At 32.9% G+C, this 23,055-nt stretch overlaps 9 protein-coding genes across 9 annotated transcripts; 5 read left to right on the top strand and 4 right to left on the bottom strand.

Moving 5' to 3' along the window:
* The first annotated feature begins 399 nt into the window (after nt 1-399).
* On the top strand, nt 400-3,098 carry BX664DRAFT_377206 (uncharacterized protein). The gene is made up of 12 exons (XM_051548758.1): nt 400-593; nt 756-807; nt 869-1,005; nt 1,076-1,185; nt 1,245-1,298; nt 1,364-1,398; nt 1,478-1,664; nt 1,733-2,104; nt 2,163-2,574; nt 2,641-2,782; nt 2,855-2,950; nt 3,002-3,098. The coding sequence occupies exons 1-12, from the start codon at nt 537-539 to the stop codon at nt 3,082-3,084; spliced, it is 1,737 nt and encodes a 578-aa protein (XP_051404695.1). The 5' UTR covers nt 400-536; the 3' UTR covers nt 3,085-3,098.
* Nucleotides 3,099-4,390: 1,292 nt separating this feature from the next.
* On the top strand, nt 4,391-5,895 carry BX664DRAFT_272184 (CP2 transcription factor-domain-containing protein). The gene is made up of 6 exons (XM_051541177.1): nt 4,391-4,616; nt 4,780-4,808; nt 4,874-5,101; nt 5,159-5,463; nt 5,519-5,585; nt 5,645-5,895. Exons 1-6 carry the CDS (start codon nt 4,465-4,467, stop codon nt 5,773-5,775), a joined length of 912 nt encoding a protein of 303 aa, XP_051404694.1. The 5' UTR covers nt 4,391-4,464; the 3' UTR covers nt 5,776-5,895.
* A 715-nt stretch (nt 5,896-6,610) lies between these two features.
* BX664DRAFT_310118 (uncharacterized protein) lies at nt 6,611-6,913 on the top strand (the record flags this gene model as incomplete). The annotated part of the gene is made up of 1 exon (XM_051542540.1): nt 6,611-6,913. One exon carries the CDS (start codon nt 6,611-6,613, stop codon nt 6,911-6,913), a length of 303 nt encoding a protein of 100 aa, XP_051404693.1.
* A 418-nt stretch (nt 6,914-7,331) lies between these two features.
* On the bottom strand, nt 7,332-9,473 carry BX664DRAFT_289050 (uncharacterized protein; the record flags this gene model as incomplete). Its single annotated transcript, XM_051541816.1, has 5 exons — nt 7,332-7,458; nt 7,530-7,985; nt 8,063-8,163; nt 8,482-8,699; nt 8,916-9,473. 5 exons carry the CDS (start codon nt 9,471-9,473, stop codon nt 7,388-7,390), a joined length of 1,404 nt encoding a protein of 467 aa, XP_051404692.1. The 3' UTR covers nt 7,332-7,387.
* A 1,322-nt stretch (nt 9,474-10,795) lies between these two features.
* BX664DRAFT_256435 (uncharacterized protein) lies at nt 10,796-12,973 on the top strand (the record flags this gene model as incomplete). Its single annotated transcript, XM_051540460.1, has 4 exons — nt 10,796-11,584; nt 11,798-12,253; nt 12,321-12,349; nt 12,427-12,973. 4 exons carry the CDS (start codon nt 10,796-10,798, stop codon nt 12,971-12,973), a joined length of 1,821 nt encoding a protein of 606 aa, XP_051404691.1.
* A 440-nt stretch (nt 12,974-13,413) lies between these two features.
* On the bottom strand, nt 13,414-14,515 carry BX664DRAFT_320437 (uncharacterized protein). The gene is made up of 5 exons (XM_051543123.1): nt 14,120-14,515; nt 13,962-14,056; nt 13,759-13,878; nt 13,611-13,705; nt 13,414-13,546 (listed from the first exon to the last, which is right to left on the bottom strand). The coding sequence occupies exons 1-5, from the start codon at nt 14,503-14,505 to the stop codon at nt 13,496-13,498; spliced, it is 747 nt and encodes a 248-aa protein (XP_051404690.1). The 5' UTR covers nt 14,506-14,515; the 3' UTR covers nt 13,414-13,495.
* Nucleotides 14,516-14,764: 249 nt separating this feature from the next.
* On the bottom strand, nt 14,765-18,186 carry BX664DRAFT_320436 (BRCT domain-containing protein). The gene is made up of 10 exons (XM_051543122.1): nt 17,977-18,186; nt 17,765-17,896; nt 17,647-17,690; nt 17,518-17,581; nt 17,325-17,438; nt 17,156-17,260; nt 16,458-17,087; nt 16,274-16,395; nt 15,452-16,187; nt 14,765-15,379 (listed from the first exon to the last, which is right to left on the bottom strand). The coding sequence occupies exons 1-10, from the start codon at nt 18,058-18,060 to the stop codon at nt 14,804-14,806; spliced, it is 2,607 nt and encodes an 868-aa protein (XP_051404689.1). The 5' UTR covers nt 18,061-18,186; the 3' UTR covers nt 14,765-14,803.
* A 1,006-nt stretch (nt 18,187-19,192) lies between these two features.
* On the bottom strand, nt 19,193-20,453 carry BX664DRAFT_320433 (ubiquitin-conjugating enzyme/RWD-like protein). The gene is made up of 5 exons (XM_051543121.1): nt 20,286-20,453; nt 20,164-20,214; nt 19,842-20,076; nt 19,666-19,771; nt 19,193-19,594 (listed from the first exon to the last, which is right to left on the bottom strand). Exons 1-5 carry the CDS (start codon nt 20,342-20,344, stop codon nt 19,326-19,328), a joined length of 720 nt encoding a protein of 239 aa, XP_051404688.1. The 5' UTR covers nt 20,345-20,453; the 3' UTR covers nt 19,193-19,325.
* Nucleotides 20,454-21,173: 720 nt separating this feature from the next.
* On the top strand, nt 21,174-22,932 carry BX664DRAFT_289040 (S-adenosyl-L-methionine-dependent methyltransferase). The gene is made up of 6 exons (XM_051541815.1): nt 21,174-21,486; nt 21,642-21,673; nt 21,807-21,868; nt 22,070-22,365; nt 22,461-22,500; nt 22,565-22,932. The coding sequence occupies exons 1-6, from the start codon at nt 21,271-21,273 to the stop codon at nt 22,897-22,899; spliced, it is 981 nt and encodes a 326-aa protein (XP_051404687.1). The 5' UTR covers nt 21,174-21,270; the 3' UTR covers nt 22,900-22,932.
* The last annotated feature ends 123 nt before the right edge of the window (nt 22,933-23,055 follow it).

The following is a 23,055-nucleotide window of genomic DNA, read 5'->3' as shown; positions in this document are numbered from 1 at the left end:
TTATTTTATTTTGATATCATTACCATGTTCATTAACAGCTTCCATATTGGCATGATATTCAGACAAAAGTTGTAACAAAGCTAAGGATTGAGAACGAGCAGCAAAATGAACCAAAGTATCACCATGTTCGTCCGTCGCGTTGATTTCTGTTGGACTAGGAGATAATGATAAAAACAGTGAATGAATTTCATTCGTCTTGTCTAATCCTAATTTCAAAACTTGTTGAATCAAAGGCGGCATTTAGGAAAACATGATTCTACAAGTTATATTTCTAAAGGAAAAAAAAAAAAAGAAAAAAAAAAAAAGAACACCGCAAAATAGTTTTGTGGCAAGACCAAGAGTAATGCGGAAAGTAAAAAAAAAAAAAAAAAAAAAAGTCTTTCCTCACTGTACTTTTCTCTTCCTCCCTTTTTTTTTTCTTGTCTTTTCTTTTTCTATATATATAATCTATTAGTGTAGAAAAGCAATTAGTGTGTGTTTCACTATCTTATTCTTTCGCCTATCCTTTCCTTTATTATAAATAACAATAGATCCTCATGGAAGATACTCATCAACCATCCATCTCCTTTTGTGTGGAATGTAGAGATCAAGAGGTAAGATTATAAAAAGAAATGATTAACACGAATGAAATATAGTACTTTATATATATAAAATAGAGGATTAGTGAGGAATTGATAACTCGAGAGAGAGAGAGAAAAAAAAAATAGGATAGAACAGATTTGATGAACCGATCTAACTTTGTCTTTTATTTCTAGGCATCCATATTTTGTGAACAGTGTGATGAAGACTTTTGTGAAGTTTGCCATGGTAATAAAAGATGAATATGATTATATAGTGGGAAAGACTCACCATGCTATGATCATTGTAGGGATGCTTCATCGTACCGGGAATCGACGCAAACATACAGCCAAGAATTTGAAAGTGTCAACAGCACCTATTACTTCTCAAACAACAATGACAGAAGCAGATACAAAGCCTAGTACAAGTGATAATACCAGTTCAAAAGTAAAAAAAAAAAAAAAAAAAAAAGAATGATATGGATTGATGAGGAAAATGGATTTTTTTTTTTCGTTAGGAACCTTCTATGAAAAATGGCGCGTCTTCTTCCACAGTTTCAACTTTGACTTTGGATGGCACCATCATAAATGGAAATGGAGCTACTTTTGGTGAATGGATGACGAAACGGTAAATATATTAGGGAAAATGAGACATGATACAAACCTGTTATTTTTCTTCATTTCTAGGGCAAAACATGTACCATTACGATTGGATGCTCAAGAAAGAGGGATGTTACGATTGTAAGTTACAATATATAGATATTTACTGCATGGGAACTAATATATGTCTTTTATTTTTCCAAAAGATTGGAAGCTGCATTGAACGTATCTGAATATACCGGTAAGTCAAAATAAATAAATAAAAAAAGGATAAAAAGGTGACTGACGCTATGAGTTATTTCAAATATATATATATATAGATCGTATTGATATTATATCATACTCCAACAAAGCCAAGCGGATAGTTCTTCAAATCAAAGATATTTGTGATATCATTTCTGGATTACTTGTATCTGGTGATTATAAACTTGGTGCTCGATTATTTGCGGAACAAAGTATCAAAGAAAATGAAGCCTTTTTTCAACGTGTATTTGAAGTAGGAAGACGGTAAGTCAGGATATTTTGATTTTGAAATGCCAAATATTGATTGATTATATTGTTTTCTTTTTTTTTAGTTACAAGATTATGAATCCTGAAAAAATGCGATCCAACTATGGTAAATTGATGTATATGTTGATGGATTCGGTGATTCCTGAAGTAGAAGCAGCCCTTGGATTTAGTTGTGTGATTCCCATCAAGACGGTATATGACTTTTTGAAAGAAAACGAATGTGTGGAAGTATTACATGATGACAATATTGCACTTGCTACTAGAGAAATTGCACCTGAATACAAGACACGGGAACAAGTCCAAGATGAAATTCAGCGCAAACAATTGGCTATTGAATCACTTTGTAAACAATATTCAAATGATAGAGTATCAGCTCAAGATATTGAACGATGTTTAGCTTCTTTATCTGATAATCATGCGTTTTTGAAATCAAATCGGTAATATATTTTTATAAAAAAAAGAAAAATGATAAACTCAAACTCGAAATGATGATAGGGATCCATGTGAAAAAATGATGAAATACCTTGGCAAATACTACCATCCTTCCAAATCTGAATCTGGTTATTCATTGGCAATCATGGCAGGAAGACATGGACATCGATTGACACATACTCATTCAAGTCAATACAGTTATGTACATCAATCTCTTACTTTATGGCGGGAAATTGTTCATGATATGTTTATGTTATGGCATTTATCTGATGAGGATCTGACTTCTTCTATGAATCCTTATCGATTGACTAACACTGGACAAGGATTACAACGAATTCAACCATGTAGTCAAGTATCTCGAGCCATGCACAAGATTCTTCATCGAGCTCAAAAGAAATGTGGTTCTTGGGTTGGAAGTAGTGTGATTCATCTTGGTGATAGAAATGTACCCAATGCTTTTATGTTTATTGATAAGGTAATCCTAAAAAAAAAGGAAATATAAATGAAAAATTATTGACAATATTTTTTTTTTTTGATATAGTATAATCAAGTGGCAAGAATCTTATCTCCTATTGTCAGTACATTGGATAAATTAGATACGGTGGTAAAAGAAGATGAAGAATTGGCTAGATATATCAATACTATGTATGGTAGTGTGGATCAATGTCGAAAAGATATATTGCGTAAGAAAAAAAGATGATCGATACTCAAAGAATGTTTTTACTGAATGATTTTTTTTTTTTTTTTTACTTTAGATGACTTTTTCCGATCAGGCTTTGATGGTTCAGGGGCTGACAATTATTTTGATGCAGGAAGCTGTATTGATGGACGATTGACATCTGCATGGAATTGTAAGTATTTGGATGTAGAAAAGGGGATGTACTAACAACCTTACTTATTAGGGTGTTCACAAATCGAGAAAAAACCATTTTTCCCGGTGTTTTTATTGACTGGATTTGTTGGGTTTGATGGTGGTGGCTGGTAGTTTCATTTGTGATTACTCTTTTTTTTTTTTTAATAATAATAAAATAAATAAATAAAAATATTTAGAATGAACTTTTTTTTATGAAATGGTGTGAAAAACGAATGATGCTTTATCTAATAGAGGGGTGGTGAATGGGAGAAAACAAAAAAAGCTAATCTCCTTGATTTTGTACAACTCCTCTTTTTTACATCAGAAGGGATGAGACAAAATAGGGATTGAAATAGATATTGATGTCAAGAAGTATAATAATTTTACTGATGATGTTTTTACCCACTGACATTTCTCGGACTCCTTACTTTTCCTCCTTTGATGTAACTTACACAAAAACCGGGACTTAAAAAAAATACCACTGTTTTGCATGAAAATGAACCTGACAAAACATTGATTGGTCTCATACCTTTTTTTTTTCAATACAAATATTTAACTTGGCTAAAGCGTCATTTTTTTTTTTTGTTTATTCTTTTTGTTTATGCTTATATAAGATAGATGATCTAAAAAAAAAGTAGTTATCATATGTCAATATGCTTGAAATTCCTACTAATATATATATATATATTTTGTGTGTGTGACACGGCCCATTTTTCCCTTGACCTTTTTTAAAGTTCTCCTTTTTGTCAATGATCTCCCCACCGAAAAGTGTAAACAATCCTTTGAGTTCTCCTTGTAGTAAAAAAAAAAAAAAAAAAAAAAAAAAGATAGAAGTTCCCTTACCCCTCCTTAAGTTCTTTCGGGACTAAATAATGGTTTTTTTTTTGATTTATTTTGGGGGTTACAGCTTGATCATTCTTTTAATATCTTTTTTTTTCTCTCTCCTTTTTCTTCGGTACAACATTTCTCTTTCTTTTTTCTTTTCTTTTCTTTTTTTTTTTTTTTACGTTTGATTGTAAATGATATCTTATCCTCATTCTAGTTGTATTTCATCTCCTATGCAATCCTCCGCATTATCGTAAGTGATTGATTTATTTACCATATTTATATAACGTGTTTTTTATAGTTGCGATAATCAATAAGATTCTGATCTCGTGTATCTTTCTTTTTTGTTGAAACTTTAAATATGATAGATCACAAGAAATCCGTCGTCAAGAGACAACCACGTCTTCTCCATCTACTATTTCCACATCATCATCACCCTCATCATCACAACCATATCATCATCATCATGGAATTCAAGAACCAAATACAATGACCAATACAATACCATCGACTTTATTTCTACCATTACCTCCATTGATGGTCTCTAATGAAAAACAACAACATCATCCCATTGATACATCACCTTTATCTCATCATCATCATCCATATTATCATCATCGAAATTCTTCTTGGGAATTAGCTTATCCTCCTGTCACTCCTCCTTCTAGTCAACAAGATATTTTATTGATGGATCAATCACCTATTTATGATTCATTTCCTTCTTCTTCTACTCAACAATATTCCCATATTAGGCACTCACCTATTACTACATCATCATCATCATTGGAAGCCAATCTTCGGCAATCAGCTTCATCATTGGCGTCTCCTCAACAAAAAAAGTAAATAGTCTGTGATTTTTTTTTTTTTAGTCTGCATAGAGATACATATGTCTCTGTTTACATGCATTTTTGTTATCTTGTGATGGATGATCATCCTTTCTCACGCACTCGGGAGTCATGTCACTAACACTTTTTTTTTTTTTTTTTTGATTCGTTTGTTTAGACATTTAAGATTTCATATTGTCCTTCAAGGTAATTTACTTTTTTTTTTTTCTATTAAAGTTAGTTCTGATTTTTTTTTTTTTTTTTTTTTTTAGCAAGTACAGCGGTGACTCAAAAGACAGAAGAATCTTCTTTAACTTATTTGAATCGAGGTCAAGCTTATGGGATTGATTTGACAGATAAATTAGGTTATGATGGTTTGATTCAAAGTCAACTTGTGATCATGTTCCATGATCCTTCTCATCAAAAAGTGGCGTTAAGTTATTGGGATTTTTGGATCAATCAACAAAAAGATCCTCAACATGCTCGAGCATTAGATTTTGGTAAATTTTTTTTTATTTTTAATATTCTATTGTCTTATTTTTTATTTTTATATGTAGATGCAAATCAATCTGTTGGTATTATGAATGTACGTCATCCTGGTTTTGATCGAGTTTCTTTTGATTGGCATGGTCGTCAAGGAGCAAAATTGTTTATTCGTTTTCATTGTCTTTCCACTGATTTCTCCAGAATCAAAGGCGTTAAAGGCATTCCCCTGCGTATCTGCATGACCAGTCAAGTCCCTCTTACTACTGATCCTTTATTGATGCGCCATTACGCTGGATCTTTCCAATCCATTCATAAGGATAAAATGTTGGATTATATTGAACAAAGTTATTGTAGAGTCAAACTTTTTAGGGATAAGGTACCAAAAAAAAAAAAAGAAAAAGAAAAAGAAAAAATAATCTTCTTTTGGATAGGGTGCGGAAAGAAAAAATAAGGATGATGCCAAACAATTGGGAAAACAATTTGAAAAACTAATGCATGGTAAGAAAGAATCATCCTTCATAGGAGAACTCATTCCCCCTTTTTTTTTATATAAGTAGAAAGCGATGCCAAGCATCATCCAATGTGGCTCATGTACAATGAATCTGTTCCTTATAGTGTGTTTGGCGAAGTACCTGCTCCATATAGTTTTAGTCTCTTTGATCATTCGGATCCTCGTCTTTCTTTTTGATCTTCAGTCCCCCCCAATCTTTCTTGTTCGTTCTTACTCTAATAAAAAAAGATATATATCTTTTTTTTTTTTGCATGATTCATGTTATGGAGATCATCTTATCGTATGCCTGTCAATTATCCCCCTTTTTTTAAATATATATATATATATATATATATATATATATATATATATGTATTTATGATCACGAATAAACAAATTCTTGATAATACGGTATGCTAGTCAGTTGACAATACAAGAAATAAGAAAAAAAAAAGCAGTAGGTGGATGATGAGTAATAACGAAGTATTTATGAAGAATGATAGTGGTGTAGAGAAAATGGTTCGATTTTTTCAAATGGCTTTTTTTGTATGGAGTAAGCTAACCAATAAAAAGTCATTATTAAGCTACTTTTTAATAGTGCAGTCTAAGGCGAAGTTCTTGACTAAAAAAAAAGGATCGATCTTTGGATTTCACAGTCTAAATTTTGCCTGTAAAAATAAATCCTCAGGTGGATGAAATCATTTTTATTCTTGATCATCACTACTTGTTGATGTAAAATGACGATCGCTAATTGTGTTTGAAACGTATACTTGATACCATAATCTTATCAAGTTTTTCTCTCCTTTTTACTCATGATGGATATGATACAGCAAAAGAAAAAAAAAAGAGAAATGCGTTACACAAATGAGCTTTCCTTGGAAAGAAAAAAGGGAGCCATTGCAGGAAAAAAGAGATATAAATGAGAGGCAAATCGCATCAAAAAAAAAATCAAAAAGAAAACAATCCATTTTATACATCTGTTATCTTTCTTAAACAATGGTTTGCCGTACCTTTTTATTGCTTTTCGTTGTCTATGTCTCTCTTGTCAGTGGACTTCCTGTTATTGGGGGAGGTTGCTCACGCAGGCGCGCATGCCGTCCAGGCAGCAAGCCATGTAGCTAACGCCATTCTTAATAAAGTTGTCCCGCCATCATTGGGACTTCGTTCAACTGGAGCCTCGAACGTCGTTGGTGGGGCCAAACGTGGCTTAATCGGGTCAGATCAGACTCCAGCAGGATCAGAACAAGCTAGCGGAACAACCGAAGCCGCTAATGGAGAAGGATCAGTAGAACAAGCTGGCGGTGTACCTGCCACTGATGGAGTACCTGGCCCTTAAGGCACTAGTGACAAGATTAATTATATTTTGTAAAAGATATTATTTCGTTATTATTTATTATGTTTTTATTCGATGATCCATCATCGTTAATCGTTAAAATAAATTAAATTTGTTCAAGTCAAAAAAAAAAAAAGATTGGTATGATGTGTAAAAGCAAATCATTACCTTAAAAAAAATTGTATAAAATCACTTTTAATCTTGTGACATGCCTACATCTATTTTTTTTTTTTAAAAAAAAATAAATCATCCATCATTCATCATAAATATCATAGGCGTCATTCAATCCACTTTTTCATAAAGAAAAAGAGTATAATAACGAGAAACAAAAAAAAAAAAAATTAGTTTGGCCATGCACTGTATCACGCGAAATTCTCTCCCCTTGCTCTCAACAGCTGATCCATCATGACACAACAAATTTCACATGTTCAAAAAGTCAAACTTTGTTATATTTTATTTCTTTAACTATTGTACAAACTAGATGGCAAATAGATCACTAGGGGCCGCCGTCAATCGAGGTAAATCATTCACCATGGACATGACTGCATCTATTCAAAAAAAAAAAAAAAAAAAAAGAATTGAGTTGATTGAAATGATGTTCATCTCTCTCTCTTCTTACCTATAGAAAAATCATCCTCGGGAAAAGTATCCAAATTCATTGATTGTTCTTGTTGTACTTCATCCGTTTTTTGGTGAGTATTTTTATTTTCAGTAGAAGGAAGATCCGAGGGAAAATAATCAGCGTAACGTTCCCGTTCAAAATACATTGCTTTACGTTCCATCATCATCTTGATCATTTCTTGACCCATCCCTACAGCAATATCCACCAGATTATCCATTCGTTGAGGTCGATGACTGGGACATAGGAACCAATACTTATGAAGGAAGGCAGGAGGGGCAAACCAACAATCTGGATTTCCAACTTCACCCCCAAGAAAAGTGGATGATTCTACTAGTAGATCAAATAGTTCATTGGCATTGTAATAATCTTGATATAAAATCATCAGATCTCGCATCATTGGTCCAGGAATATAATCAATTCTAGTATCATGAGGAATCATTCGTTGTAATTCGGCTATCAAAAAAAAAAAAAAAAAGGTATGAACATTCAGTCATTCTATGTCCTTTTTTTTTTTTTTTTTTCTTTCTTACTTGGTTTGAATAAAGCCCGAGTATCATTGTCTAGACTTTTCACCATACGGATATATTGAAGTGCTTCCACAGGATTCATAGGAGGTGCAGATTTGAGTTGACTTGCTGATAATGAAAGAGGAGATGTACTATTATTCATTTCTTCATCCGATACCGTAGTCTTGGTACGTGCCAATCCAGTTTTTGAGTCCAAATCCGGTAAACTTGATAATCCTGATTCATCATCCATTAAATCATGATCCATCATATCATACTTTAAAGCATCGTCCAGCGATCCATTCAATTCTTCCTTTTTGATGCCTATGGCTGTATCCTGATTATCTTCATCATCGTTTGAATTTGCGTTTTTGTCGACATCCTGAGCAATCGCTTGTGCCACAATGGCTAAATGTTTTGGATGAAGATTTTGTTGTCGTAACCAATGATTGACTTCCACTTTGGTTGAAGAAGTGATATTGTCCGTATTTGAAACTGATGATGATGTTGTTGTTGCTGTTGTTGTTGTAGTTGCTGGTGATGGTGATGACATGGGAGGAGTAGTTGAGGAAATGAGTCCTGAAACAAGATCAGTATTAAGTAATTGTTGGAAAAAGGGTGAATCCAGATGATTGGCTAGTTGAGGAGCAATTAAAGCAAGCTGCTGTGATAAGTCAAAATGAGTATCATTGGGTGAAGATGATGTAGTAGAAGACAATGATGATTTTTCAAGTGTTGTACAAGTAGTCGTATCGTTATCATTATTATTATGTTGTTGATTGGTATCGAGGAATGAGTCACAACCACTACTACCAGAGTAAGAGGAATTTGGACTTGAAGAGAAAAGAGAAGAGGTTTCATGTTGATGAAGATCCACCATGGTTGAAGGAGGAGAACAAACAAAAGAGTCAGGAGTTTGAGAAACCGGAGATGACACATGACGTTGTGATAAGTTGATGATATTTCTATGCTTGTCCAAGAAAATTTCCATAGGTTGAGGCATATCTTTTGTTTTTGATAAAGCAATTGTATCCGCACCAGTATCATCCACACTACCAAGATCCCATAATTTTGGTACATCCACTCTGTTAGCGATACATGTTAACTTGAATGTTAATAATTGACCTTTGAGATAATTATTTTCATATCGTAATTCTTCCACCTTGGTTTTGAGTCGTCGAACTTGACCAATAGCTTTGTCGCGAAGGTGGAGACAATGCTTCACAGTTGATTCAGCTTCACGCATTTCTCTTCTTTTCCGTTCACGAAAGGCGCGTTGAGCTGCTCGATTCTGAGCTTTCCGTTGAGCAGGTGATGGTGGATTGGGTTTACGACCTGGTTTCTTTCTTGGTCGTATAGGTTTTCCATTGACATCCAAGTTTCCTAATTCAAACTGAGGATCAAAATGTTCAAATGATATATCAGGTGAAGACATGGTTTTAAAAAAAAAAATAGAAAAAAAATATAGATAGAGAAGAGTTGAAGGAAGAAAAAGAAGAAGAAGAAGAAGAAGAAAAAAAAAAATAGGAACTCCACGTTTTTTTTTTTTCATATGTGTATTTAAATGCGACAGCCAAATTTGGTTGGGGGATGGAAAAAAATGGGAAAAAGAATGTATTCGAAGGAAAAAAAAAAGAACCTCCGCTGAGCATCATTTGCTGATGTTTCCTACCTCTTTTGACAATGGAAATGGATAAAATGTTTTCACATGCTGCATAAATCATTTTGCCCCATAGATTTCACTTGAGTATAAAAAAGAACATACGATACTACTATAAGATCATCCTTTCACGTGTTAATGTTTTTATATATAAAAAGTCTTGTCCAGAAACTAAGTTTGATCTTATTGGTGGTATTCCAACTCAGAAATGAGGGGTATTTGTACTTGCTACACTCCTCCACAAATCGATAGATTTTCTTGATAGATTTTCTTTATAAAAAAATATATATATTATAAAATAAAAAATAGTTTATTTCATTACTTATTAAAAATCTTTTTTTTATTTTTTTTTTTTTTTTAGAATTAGAATATATATAAAATAAATAATTTTCAATTATCATTTAGATAACTTTTAGAAATAATAAACTTGTTGGTAAGAATTTTCCCAGCCTTTATTTCGCTTACATGAAAGAATTGGATTCTTTTTTTCACATATATATATATATATATCTTCTCCGACATGTCTTATTTTTTTTTTTTTATTTTTTTTTAATTAGTAGAAACAAAGTAAATAAAAAAAGATAATATCAATGATGATCTCTCTTTTATAACTGACCTTGATTATTATAAACTAAATTGAAAAAAAAAACAAAAAAAAAAGGAAAAACTTACCCCAGTTTCGGAATAAAATTCTACCAAAACTGTTTGGTAAAGAAGAGGTGGAGTTGAACCGTGAGAAACAAAAGGAAAAAAAAAGAAATGATTAGTTTATATATATATATTTATTATTTATGATGAAAAGAAGAAGAATTGAATGATAGAAAGTGAAAGAATTCAAAAGAAAAGATCAATAGGTGGATAAAAGTTCAGAAATTCATAATGGCTAAATTATTTCACGTGCCTGAGTTTTTTTTTTTTTTTTTTTTTCTTTCGTCTTCTTTTCCTTACTCTTATTATTTTTTTTTTTTCTCTTTGTTTTTTTTTTATTATTATTGACTTCCAAGGATTTATCTCCAGAAATGGATAATTTTCTTCAAGATACAGGAGAAAAAGAATCTTGGAAACAATCACCTGAATCCAATACTTTTTCACCATTTATGAACAACAACAATTATCTCAACTCACCATCCCCTACTGACCAATTTACCAATCCTCTTCAAGCTATTTATGTTGGTAATGGTACTACAGATGAAATTATTATTGGTGATGACAACAATACTATCGATGACGAACAACAAGAACTGACTGACAAAGACAATAATAATAATAATAATAATACTGGTATACCCAACTCACCTCCTAAACTCGATGATCAAGGCCAACCTATCAAAATACGAAAAAAACCTGGTAGAAAACCCAATCCTGCTTCTCCTGCTTTACGTAAAGCTCAAAACCGTGCTGCCCAACGTGCCTTTCGTGAACGTAAAGAACGCCATCTTCGAGATTTGGAACTGACTATTCGCTCACTTCGAGATCAACGCAACAATGCTGTCAAGGAAATGCATGGAATGAAAAGTAAATTGGATGCTTTCAAGGCTGAAACATGGTATCTGAAAGGTGTTGTTCTCACTCTTCAATTTGTCTGTTTACATCACAATATTCACATTCCAACACACTCACCTTATCTGACAGAAGAAACACTCGCTGAAATGGCAAAAACCGCTCCTCATGCTATTGAAGCTTATGTGAATGCTTATACTCGGAACAACACCAATTTAAAACCTACTATGGCTTCTCATATCAGTAATACAAGACATGAACAGAATATGACAACGGATGATATAGATAGAGCAAAATGGGCAAGAAAATCGGATTTTTTGGATTCTCTACAACAACAAAAACAACAATCATCAAAATCAGCACAAAACGATACATCAGCATTATATGTAGGAGAGGATTCAATTAATACTCCATCATCTTATCAAGCAATGACTCAAGCAGCAGCAGCAGCAGCAGCAGCAGCATCACAACGCTCATCCATACATTCATCTTCTTGGCATAATAATAATAATAATACCAATCCTCGACATAGTGTTGATCATAATGTCGTTCATGATATGGATACAGAGATGGATGAATCAAATTTATACAAGGTGAAGAAAGAACGATCGGAGGAAGATATCAGTATGGCTCAATGGTTACAACAACAAGGAATTACAGAACAACATATTGGACAAATGGCAGCAATTGGAGATGGACCACCATCGTCAAATCAACAACAACAAAGTGCGGAAGGTACTACTGATAAACAAACACAACCAGATCAGCATGAGAAAGAACAAGTGCAGAACCTTACAGCTATTCAACGTATTCGACTTCAACTTCGTATTCAATCTGCATTATCATCACATAGTGGTAATTCTGAACGATTACAACCTACAATTCTTCAATTGGCTATTCCTCATGATCCTCGTATCGATTTGATCCCAACTCCTCATATGCGCGACCGAATGATTATCTTTAGAGATCAGATCAATTATGATGAATGTTTCGACTTGTTATTGAATGGTACAAGGTATCATGGTGGTGATCCAACTCAGTCTGAAAATTGGGAAGTAAGTTTATCAAAAAAAAAAAAAAAAATGAAATAATAGATGATTTATTTTTCTTTTTCTTTTTTAGATGGATCCATCCTTTATACAAGAATATTGGTAAGAGAGAAAAAAAAGATATATATATATTTCTTTTTGTTTGAATATACTTGAATGAACTAACTATTTTTGTTTAGGTTCCTGATGCTTGGTTATGATGTACATAAAACGAACAAATGGCGACGATTAAAAGGATTACCCGAGATACCTTCTGGATCTGGCACTGGAGATGAACGATGGTTGTCCAATTTCCAAAGTCAACATCCCTTCTTTGATGTGCCTCGTGAAGAACCATTACCACCTTTTATTAACGATGAAGCCTTATCACCCTCAGCATGGACAGATGAAGTATTCCGTCAAATGGTTGAAAGTATGCCTCCATTACAACCAGTCATCAACAACAATTATCCTCACAATCCTAACGACAATAATGATTCTATGTCTGTTGATCTATATCCCCAGTCACATCATCAGCAGTTAGCGCAGTTATTACAACAACAGCAACAGCAACATCAACAGCAGCTTCAGCAACAACAACAACAACAAGAACAAAACCTTTCTTCACCTCTCAACCAAGATTCACATCCTTTCTATGCACAATTGATGGGTACGCCTCCGGAAGCAAGAATGGAACGAAGATCACCTAGTTTAGGTAAAGGAATGAATGAAGTACGTTTATATTAGCATGGAATGAACCCTCTCTCTCTTTTTTTTTATATATAGGAGCAATGATGAAGTTGATGGATTCGCTTAGCACAGATACAAGCAACATGGATCGTCTACCTCGATAGTTCTCTAGATAGCTGTCATTTTTTTTTTGTATATGGCTACACTCCCTTTATATAAACATATATTCCCCACCAATACCATCATCCGTCCACTATCATTTCATCTCGTCTTTTTTTTGTTCTATATATATATATAGTTTACGTTTTCATGTACTTTTAATTTGAATCATTTGTAATAAAGATACTATTTTTTTTTATTGAGTCTATCCATACAGTGGTATATGCCTTTATTGTCACTTCTTTGACTTCTTTATATCCATACATTCAGGAAAACAAAAGACAAAACAAGACCGTTCAATATTAAACAAGTCTTTATTTCAACAAACATATATATGTAAAAAAAAAAAAAAAAGTTAATAATAGTGCGAATTGAATCATAAAAAAAAAAATGGCAAATAAAGAATAAAAGGGGGGAATATCATACACTAGGTTTGGTCAAGGCCAATAACCGTCGATCTGTATAACCAGACTACAAAAAAAAAAAAAAAAAAAAAGGTAAGATATCATGCAAAATTCAATGAATGTCAACTTACACTTAACAAATCTTGTTCACGTGGCACTCGCATCTGTAATAAAGTCGTATTGGTTTTCAAGGCTTGTTTTAACACTCGTTTCAAAGAATCATCACCTAAAAAAAAAAAAAAATGAGTCGAACAGTCTTTTCTTTTAAGACAAACTTACGATTCAATAAACATTTCCATAATCCATCAACACCTTTGTATTGTAATACCATTCCTGAGATTGAATTATCATTGAAAGAAAGTCGAAGCCAAGTGACCAACGGTTCAATGGTAGCATCCACTTTTTTTTTAAAAAAAAAAAAAAAGAAAAAAAAAAGAAAAAAGAAATTGAGTTTCCTCATCATCATTCCATAGTTCACTTACAAGATAATTGGAAATACAAGGTACGGTTGAAAAACAAATGATTGACTTCAATAACAATCCCATTATTGATTGGTTGTTGTTTTGGTGGTTCAGGTCTATTCAACCAAAATACAGTGAGTTAAATTCACTTTTTTTTCTTTTTTTTGGAATTATCTTACACTTGAGTTTGGTTGGTATTGGGAGAAGTATTATTGGAAGCAGCAGCAGCAGCAGCAGCGGCCATGGCAGCAAGAAAAGCAGCAGCATTGTCAGGAGTGAAGGCTGGTAGTTTGTTGGTGTCGTTGAATGCTGGGGTGGGAGGCGATGAGGAAGGTTTACTTATGGAGCTATTTGGGTATTCTTGTTGTTGTTGCATCCTAGGTTTCTCAAGTTCTTGTTTCTCAAGTTCTTGCTTCTCAAGTTCTTGTCGTCTTTCAAGTTCTTGTTGTCTTTCAAATTCTTGTTGTTTTTGTTGTTGTTGTTGTTGCTGATTAACTAAAGAGTTCATGCTATCGATAAGCTTTCGTACCTCAGCCAAATCATGAGCAGCGGTGTCTCGTTCCATGAGATAATTCATACGTTGTCAAAAAAAAAAAAAAAAAAAATAGAGTTAATTCAAAAAAAAAAAAAAAAAAGTGCAAAGGATTCAATCCCCCTTTTTCTATTTTTGAATAAAAAAAAAAAGCTTTGTTGAAAAATACAACAAAAAGGAGAGAGGGGTGGAAAGAAAAAAAAAAAAAAAAAAAAGAGACAAGGGGAAAACAAACAAACCCTATCAAAAGAAAAGAAAAAAAAATGAAATATGAAAAAAAAAAAAAAGTAGTGTCCGACCGCCCACCAATAAGAGCACAGCATTTTTTATTTCACTTCTTGTTTTTCAAAAGTATAAATTCATCTAACGCTAATTGTTGCCTTAAAGAGCCTACTATCACTAATTCTTGATCATATATCTTGATCCCATTTTGTCGCAATTGATCCCATACTTTTTTTCGTCGATTATCCTTATTTGCCAAAGCAAGTACTTTGTCATGTTTATCCTTGGTTTTTGGTATAGGTATAATATTGCCACCTGCCGTTTCCACTACTTCTTTGAGAACACTAGAACCAGTTTGTACAAGACATACATCATAACCTTCAAGCCAAATACCATTCTTCTTCTTATTGATGTTAGATCGGATCGCTTGTCGTGCACTATGAAGACTGGCCTCTAATCGGAATCCATACTTTTCTTCTGCTTCCTTATCATCCACTTGATAATCCATAGGATTGCACCATGCTTGTTTTTCTATAGAGTCTTTTAACCATTGTGTATTGACAATATCAATTCCAAGATTAACTGCACATAAAAATTTCGGTGTACGTAGAATTCGATTAGGTACTATCAATATATTGGCTTGTCGTATATCGTTCACAATTTTACTACCAAGTTTACGGATGGCCTATCATTTTTTTTTAATAATAATAATATGAAATGTAAGAAAGCATAAGATATTTCAATATTCTATACTTACTTTCACTTCATCATTGGATAATTCAACATTCGTAGTAGCGATGCTTGAAATACGACTGCTGAATCCTTGTGTGATATTCTCTTGTGATGATACCTGTTGTTCTACTTGCTTGTTCATTCCTTCATCATCATCATCAGTGGTTGATTCATCCTCTTCAAATGAAGGCCGTTTTTGCCGCTTCTTTGTTTCTGATGGTAATACAGATTGCATTGAGACCGATATTGGAGGTGATTCAGATCTCTGGTCAGAGGTCTTGGCGCGTTTGACTGGTGGTGATGAAAGATCGGATGATACTCTTTTTTGCTTTGTTCGTCCTGTCGAGCTGCCAGTGTTTGTTCGTTTTTCTTCTTCCTGGTACTTGTTCATGTCGGGTATCATCACATCATGTAACTGAGAATTCGCATCCAAAGCCGCTTTTCGAGGTCGCCTAGCTCCCAATAGTACAGGGGATTCAGAACCAGATGAGAGTACATTGGTGCTTTTGCATAACATATATGCTGGAATATAAGGAGTCATCGCTGGCCACGTGAGTTTATCATACCATCGTTCTAATTCAGTCGGTAATAGTGGTGTTTTTCCAACAAGATTTTGTAAGATATCGTTGCTGGGGAAATAAGTATATCGTTCATCCGCTACAGATTTGCATTCCCATTGTTGATAACATTCCTCTAACCAAATATGATTCACAATGTTGCAGTTTCTTAATCGACCTACTTTGTATTTTGCACTTCCACGTCTACGTTAAAAAAAAAAAAAAGGATGATGAGAACATAAACAGAATGTTACTCTCTCTCTCTTTTTTTTTTGATTGGTTATACATACTTTGAGCATATCAAATGAGTTGTATTGGATTCAAGATTCGGTGTCCATCGTAGTCCAACCATAGTACAGAGTTGAAATATAAGAGTCCTTGCTTCAGCTTCATACCCAGTCACCGTCACCATCTAAAAAAAAAAAAAAAAAAAAAAGAATAAGTTTCCATGATTCTTTATCATATCAAATTTACCATATTTTCCATGCCAGGGATACCACCTCTTGGTGAAGGAAAGTCCCATAAAGTTCGTAAAGGAGATTCTATACGTCCGCGTCTTAAAGAATTGGTGAGCCACATCATACTAGCCACGGTTTTGCCTTCTTTGCATGCTTGCATAAATAAGTCGCTATTTCGATGTTTGAAAATCGCAATGGCTGCAGATCCTTGGCTATCATCAAGTTCGTCATAATCTTGCTTTATTGTTGCGCCCGCTTTTTCCAATTGTTGTACAAGGCATGTGCGGAATTCTGGAGAAATACCGATATCCGAATGTAGATATATACTGTCGCCTTCAAACAACTTTTCCATTGGTGTCATTTGTTCCAATTGTTCCATTTTTGGTAGTGGGTGTACTTGAGGTGAGTCGCCTAGATGAGATGATTTATCTTTTGTATCCAATGTTATCGTTTTGGGCACATTTGTTTGATTTGTTTCCGCTGAGATATTACTATCAGACCGAGTCAATTCTGTTGCTGCATATTCATTATTCTCCCTAACAGATGAGTTGTTGCTACTGGAAAGTTTGGATGCTGCCATCTCTGTTGTTGTTGTTGTTGTTGCTGGTGGGTGTAAATATAAAGGATCAGGAAATAAAAAGATATCCTAGTAGAAGAAATCATATCAATGAATAATAGCTTTTCTTTATAAACATTTTGCTTTTATGTACTTACTTCTCGTACCAAACGACGTAGCTTAAAACATTCATCAAACCAATGTGGTAAAACGATTTTCAAATGACCATCGTTCTGAATCTTCAAAGCTTGTTCGTAGACATCCTAAATAAATAAATAAAAAAGAAATTATCAGCATGAAGATATTATTTCCCAAAAGAAAAATTACCCCTTCTGGAGCCAGACAAACCAAATGTGTCACATCGCTTGATAATCCTTCCCGGTATTGACCTCCAAGAGCCATCGTTGCACCAAAAATAGCTTCCCTATCGCGTTCAGGGATCTAATAAAAAGGAAAAAGAATAGTTATTAAGGTGAATCAAATAGGAAAAAGTGATCAAATATATATGGTCCAAAATTACCCCAAAAGTAGTCACCACAATGCCAGAGAAGAATTTTGTTGGATCTGGATAGTAATATTGAGGTCTATAAATGGAAAAAGAAAAACAGTTAGTTATATGTTTTATTACTATTATTTTATGAAGACGTACTCATGAACAAAGCCATTGCGAACAGCAGCTGTGACCCAATTTGGCTATAGGAAGAAGAAGAGTAAAAGTAATAAGTATCAAGATAACACTCTTATAATAAATCTTATTGGTCATTTACCGTAACTTGATACTGCGCAGAGACGTATTTCTTATTTCTATTGGTAATGTAATGGGTGGCATGATCTGCATGACCGTGTCGTTTTTCGTTTTCAAAGGCTTTGGCACCATGTTCTAATAAAATGTTTTGTAACTATAAAGAATGAATAAAAACGAGATCAGTACATATCAATAAAAGAGAAAAGATTGATTTCGTGTTTTTTTTTTTTTTACCGCTGCTCGACGAGTACCAGTCAGAATACGATCAAATTCAAAGATGACATTGGCAAATATCTTGGACTTTTCAATGTCTGTCATTGTGCTTGATAAGTATCTTCTATGGAGTTGAATAAGTCTTTGATCTAGAGAATATTTTGTATAATAACTAAAGAATATATATATATAATAGATATAGAAGAAAAAAAATAAAAAATAAAAAAAAAGAAAGAGTGAATTTACAAAATGAAGCACTTCCCAAATCTTGACCCTGAGTCTCAATAAAATTTCATCAAGCGAAGGTCAATAAAATCCAGGATTTTTTTTTTTTTTTTCGTCATAAAGATCAAAAGAAATACTAATGCAAAATACTTTTCAGTGTTTGAAGAAAACTATTCTATGTGTACATCCTGGATTCAACCAAGAAAGCAAAACTTTGTCTTTTCATTTCTCACTCAAATAAGTGATCATCATCGTACCAAATTTGGACTGAACGTACATGACTACTTTCTCTTTCACTTTGCCTTAATCATATACATTAAAAGATGAAAATAAAAATACCAATTTCTCACTCAATGTAAATTACCATCATTGGATTCCTATCAGAAAGCTAGTTTGATTTCATATAATAATATTTTATCGTTTAACTTGATGCCTAATGTAAAATGATTACCAAAAGATTTCTTTGATTTTTCGAAAAATCGCCTGATGATCTCCTTACGATCCATTTTTACAGCTAAAATTTGACTGGGGAATTGGAAATTTTGGGCTGTAAAAAACAAACTTTTCAAAAAAAAAAAAAATCACCTTTGAAAATCCATTCATTATCATCATCAAGTCCTCTTCTAGCAACAAAATCAGATCTTCTGTGTAAATCCATCAGATTATCTCTCACATAACGTGTACAATCTGTTCACGAACGATCACGTTTTGTACCACCAAAGTAAAACGTGGACGAAAAAAAGAAAAGAAAACGAGTTTGAACTTCCAAATCCGTAGTTGGAAAAGGATCATTCAAATGGTTCAAATAGCATGATGCCATTTTTTTTTTCTCCCCTTGATGATTTCCTTGTTTATTTTCTTCATCAATGGGCTCTTTTTCTACTTTCTTGATATCAGTATAAGCATGAGATATTCGTCATGAAGAGAAAAGGATTGTTTTGTAAATTTCCATTTTTTTTTTTTTTTACCTGTTCTGTAGATAAATTATCAGTTTAATCAAAAACAAATACAATTGAAAAAAAAGGAATCATTTCTTTATTGATCGGATAAGAAGAGAATAGGGAAGGGGGAAAATCATGATGTAATATATAAAGAATAAGAGTAAGACAAGTGTGAGATGGATGAATAATGAATAAAGAAACAATCTACATACTATCACTAGATGATGATCGAGAAGCAATCTTTGATAGAATGAGATATATAAACACTACTAGTACCAATACCCATCGTCGCCATCGAGATACAGTCCGAGTGATTGCATTCGTTTCTTCTGGGCCCTTTTGTACTGTTGTGAGTGTAGAATTTGTTGCGTTGGATGATAAATGTTCTTGCTGTTTGTTTGTAGCTTTTCGTCGTCGTAAGATTTCTTCATCCAACGTTGAGTTATCAACTGTACATAAATCAGGGAATACGTCTATCAAAAAGAAAAAAAAAAAGATTAGCAAGGAAATATTACTTTACCTATTCCATTTTTTTTTTTTTTACCTCTAAACTTGACCATTTTCAAATTGGCACGATGTGATCGTAGAGCGTAAATTCGTTTTTCTGCATCTGTTGTCCTGATACTACCAGTAGTATTTTCGTCCGTAGTCTATATCATTATAAAACAAGTGAAAGTATAAGATATTGATATTACTTTTTTCTTTTATATATATATTTACCATAAAACTAAGTAATCCATTCAAAATAGTAGCAACTGACCAACTTGGATTCCATAAACTTGGGTGAAAATCACTCATTGTTAAACAAAGTCGAGTATCAGTTTGAAATCGTCCAGATGGAGTACTCATACGGATGGCAGGTGGTTTATAAGGATAATCTGAAGGAAATGTCAAACGGCCATAGTATTCGCCGCCTTGATAAGGGGTATCTGGGGGCCCTTGGATAACATAGTGCCTATAAGTGAAAAAGAAAAAGAAAAGAAAAGAAAGATTAGATATGATTTATCCGACAGAAAAACTTATCATAATCGTAGTTTCTTACCATTCGAGAATATTATTTTCAACTGGTCTTGCTACAATATAAGGTGGAGGACTAGTAATTTTAACATAAAAAAAACAAATGATTAGAAGAAAAGATGAAAGAAGTATATGAAGACTACTTACTTTTTTTGAAGTTCCATATATTCCTTAGTAAGACGACGAAATGCAGCTTTGGTGGCCATGATGAATATTTCTGATGATATTAATGTAAGAAAGGAAGAGAAAGGAGGAATATATATATATTATAGAAAAGGAATATCAAAAAGTAACTACTTTTTGAAAATGTTGAAAGACAAACGGAAAGGAAGAAGAAAAAAAAAAAAGAGAAAGAAAAAAATAAAAAATAAAAAATTGGAAAGCGACGGGGATTCAAAACGGATAATCTAACCAATCAAATAACTTGTTCCGTTGCCAGGCAATCTTTGTTCTCTTTTTTTGGGGATGTACGAAGTTTCATATGATTGGCGTAAAAAACGACTATCCTCCTTGCCTTTTTTTTTAATCATAATAATACGAATTCAAGTTATATATATATAAAAGAAAGAACCTTTTTCAATGAACAAGATGACAATGAATCATGGTGCCTTCTAAAAAAAAAAAATAAGAAAATTTAAAAATTACAACATGAAAGATGAAATGAACCAATGAGTGATCAAAGATTGTCAACCTTATCGTTTCTTTAAAAATGAAAAAAAAGGGATGATGAATATCAAATATTACTTGCATGAAGTAACATAAATTATTTCGATGATGATGTAGGATGAGAATAGACTAGTATGTTGGAATCCAACGTGTATTTTTCGACTCCAAAAATATTATCGATAAAAGGAATCTCGTGTCACCTTTTAAAAATTAAAGTTCTTACGTGGCCTTGGCGGAAATGGAATTTTGACTTGACCCTTTGGGTGCAGTTTAGTCGACACTTATGAGTCCGCTACTCTTTCAGGAAAAGACAAAGATAAAAAAAGAATGAAAAGAAAACGATAAAATCTTCTCTTCTTTTTTTTTTTTCTTGCCTTTCTTTCTCATTTTTTTTTTATTTTATTTTTCTTTCTTTTATTGTTTATCCTTTTGTATTCTTTATTGAAGGAGTATTTAGATATATAAAATGGGTGCTAGACTCTCAATACATAGCACTAAACAAAAACGATCATCACAGCGGTCTTCAACTGGAAAACATCATCCACTAGAAAATTTATCTCGAACTAATAGTGAGCATACAGTTTCCTCTTCGTCTTGTATTCATCATGGAAGAAGTTATCACGATACATCATCTTCTTATTGGTTACCAAATGATGATGAAGAAAACGACCGATTAACAGCCGTAAGAACAATCATCAAAAGAAACAAAAAAGGCATATGTCATCGAGATGAAAAAAAAAAAAAAAAAAAAAAACTTTTTTTTTGCATCAGCGCCACGTCAGTTTTGAAAGAAAAAAAAAAACTTAAATTTGGATCTCCTTTTATTTTTTAATATAGCAACATTTTGCAATCAAAGCATTATTTAATGGGTAAGATGAAAATAGATTAAAGACAACAGGCACATGACATAAAATGAATGAAGAGTTTATATATGTCCGTTGATGTATGATCCTGTACAGTTTGACTGGTTCTAAACTTTAATTTAAACTATTATTACTTTAGGAATATCAGTCCATCTGTCAAAAAACTTGTTCCTTTTGAATCTGGTGCTTATATATTAGATGGTAAACAAAAAAAAAAAAATATGATTCATAAAAAAAAAAAAAGAAAAAAAGGATAATAGAGAGGTGTGTTTCGGGGTGTGAATAAGGTTGATCAATTCTCGATAGCTAGAAAAAAAAAAAAGAATCTTTTTGGGTCTATAAAAAAAAGAATCTTTTCGGTCTATAAAAAAAAAAAGCTAATCATTACTATTATTATTATAGTTGGATGTGCTTCAGGAACATGGATGTTAGATATGGCCACAGAATACCCAGCAAGTCATTTTATGGGCATTGATATATGTGATACATTTCCTAATAGTATACGACCACCCAATGTAGATTTCAAATTAGCCAATTTAACAGCTGGATTACCATTTCCAGATAATACCTTTGATTTAGTCAACGTTCGACTTTTCATTTTAGCACTCAAGCAAGACGAATGGTGGTATATTTTGAAAGAAATACAACGTGTATTAAAACCAGATGGATGTCTTCAATCTGTTGAATGTGGTATGCTTGTAAGTTCATCAATGATTATCATCCATCATCATCATATATGAATCATTTTTTTTTCTCTCTCTCTCTTTCTCTTCCCTTACTGGGTCTAATTTAGGAAGGAGGCACTGATTTCATGCGTTGGGCTGGTTCCACATGTAAGTCACATTAAAAAAAAAAAGACCAAAGCAGTGGAAATAACTTTTTTTTTTTTGTAATTAGTTGAAAAGGTGATTATAGCCAGAGGACAAGAACCATGGATATCGAAAAAGATGCCATCGATGATCAATGAATTACCAGGATACCAATTAATAGATACTGAAAGAAAGATGGTACCATTGGGAGAAGATAGTGATTCTGTATGTAAGGATTTCAACTATGATGCAGTAATGATTTTTAAAGCAGCACAACCATTTTTGATGGAAAGTCTGGGTTTAACTTCCGAGACTTATCCTGCGTTTCTGGATCAACTGATGATTGAACTTAAAAAGAAACCTTGGACCCTTTGGTCTTTTACTTATTGTATAGCTCAAAAAAGAAAAGAAACTATAATGTAGATAAATAAAAGTAGAGATGATTCTTTTTCTTTTTTTTTTTTTTGATCATGTTAGATACAAGGTGATTCAATGATTTACCTTATTTGGGTTAGATGATTGGGTAGAGGAAAGCGGGCATACAAAAATGGATTATTTTTTTTCTCTTTCTTTTTTTTT

This window comes from Halteromyces radiatus (genome assembly GCF_025201355.1).
Source record: "Halteromyces radiatus strain CBS 162.75 chromosome Unknown BX664scaffold_1, whole genome shotgun sequence".
In the NCBI taxonomy this organism is placed as follows: domain Eukaryota; kingdom Fungi; phylum Mucoromycota; class Mucoromycetes; order Mucorales; family Cunninghamellaceae; genus Halteromyces; species Halteromyces radiatus.
The sequence above is the reverse complement of the archived record's forward strand: the minus strand, read 5'-3'. Positions and strand labels throughout refer to the sequence as shown.

Coding starts and splice junctions, on each gene's coding strand:
- BX664DRAFT_377206 (XM_051548758.1), top strand. CDS start 537: ATGGAAGATACTCATCAACCATCCATCTCCTTTTGTGTGGAATGTAGA. Junction 808..868: donor CTTTTGTGAAGTTTGCCATG/GTAATAAAAGAT, acceptor TGATCATTGTAG/GGATGCTTCATCGTACCGGG. Junction 1,299..1,363: donor GAAAGAGGGATGTTACGATT/GTAAGTTACAAT, acceptor TTTTTCCAAAAG/ATTGGAAGCTGCATTGAACG.
- BX664DRAFT_272184 (XM_051541177.1), top strand. CDS start 4,465: ATGGATCAATCACCTATTTATGATTCATTTCCTTCTTCTTCTACTCAA. Junction 4,617..4,779: donor GCGTCTCCTCAACAAAAAAA/GTAAATAGTCTG, acceptor TCGTTTGTTTAG/ACATTTAAGATTTCATATTG. Junction 5,464..5,518: donor TCAAACTTTTTAGGGATAAG/GTACCAAAAAAA, acceptor TCTTTTGGATAG/GGTGCGGAAAGAAAAAATAA.
- BX664DRAFT_320437 (XM_051543123.1), bottom strand. CDS start 14,505: ATGGAACGAGACACCGCTGCTCATGATTTGGCTGAGGTACGAAAGCTT. Junction 13,879..13,961: donor CTTGTATTTCCAATTATCTT/GTAAGTGAACTA, acceptor TTAAAAAAAAAG/TGGATGCTACCATTGAACCG. Junction 13,706..13,758: donor ATGGAAATGTTTATTGAATC/GTAAGTTTGTCT, acceptor TTTTTTTTTTAG/GTGATGATTCTTTGAAACGA.
- BX664DRAFT_320436 (XM_051543122.1), bottom strand. CDS start 18,060: ATGACAGACATTGAAAAGTCCAAGATATTTGCCAATGTCATCTTTGAA. Junction 17,691..17,764: donor CTGCGCAGTATCAAGTTACG/GTAAATGACCAA, acceptor TTCTTCCTATAG/CCAAATTGGGTCACAGCTGC. Junction 15,380..15,451: donor TATCCAATGATGAAGTGAAA/GTAAGTATAGAA, acceptor AAAAAATGATAG/GCCATCCGTAAACTTGGTAG.
- BX664DRAFT_320433 (XM_051543121.1), bottom strand. CDS start 20,344: ATGGCCACCAAAGCTGCATTTCGTCGTCTTACTAAGGAATATATGGAA. Junction 19,772..19,841: donor ATGGATTACTTAGTTTTATG/GTAAATATATAT, acceptor ATAATGATATAG/ACTACGGACGAAAATACTAC. Junction 19,595..19,665: donor GAAAATGGTCAAGTTTAGAG/GTAAAAAAAAAA, acceptor TCTTTTTGATAG/ACGTATTCCCTGATTTATGT.
- BX664DRAFT_289040 (XM_051541815.1), top strand. CDS start 21,271: ATGGGTGCTAGACTCTCAATACATAGCACTAAACAAAAACGATCATCA. Junction 22,366..22,460: donor CTGTTGAATGTGGTATGCTT/GTAAGTTCATCA, acceptor GGTCTAATTTAG/GAAGGAGGCACTGATTTCAT. Junction 22,501..22,564: donor GCGTTGGGCTGGTTCCACAT/GTAAGTCACATT, acceptor TTTTGTAATTAG/TTGAAAAGGTGATTATAGCC.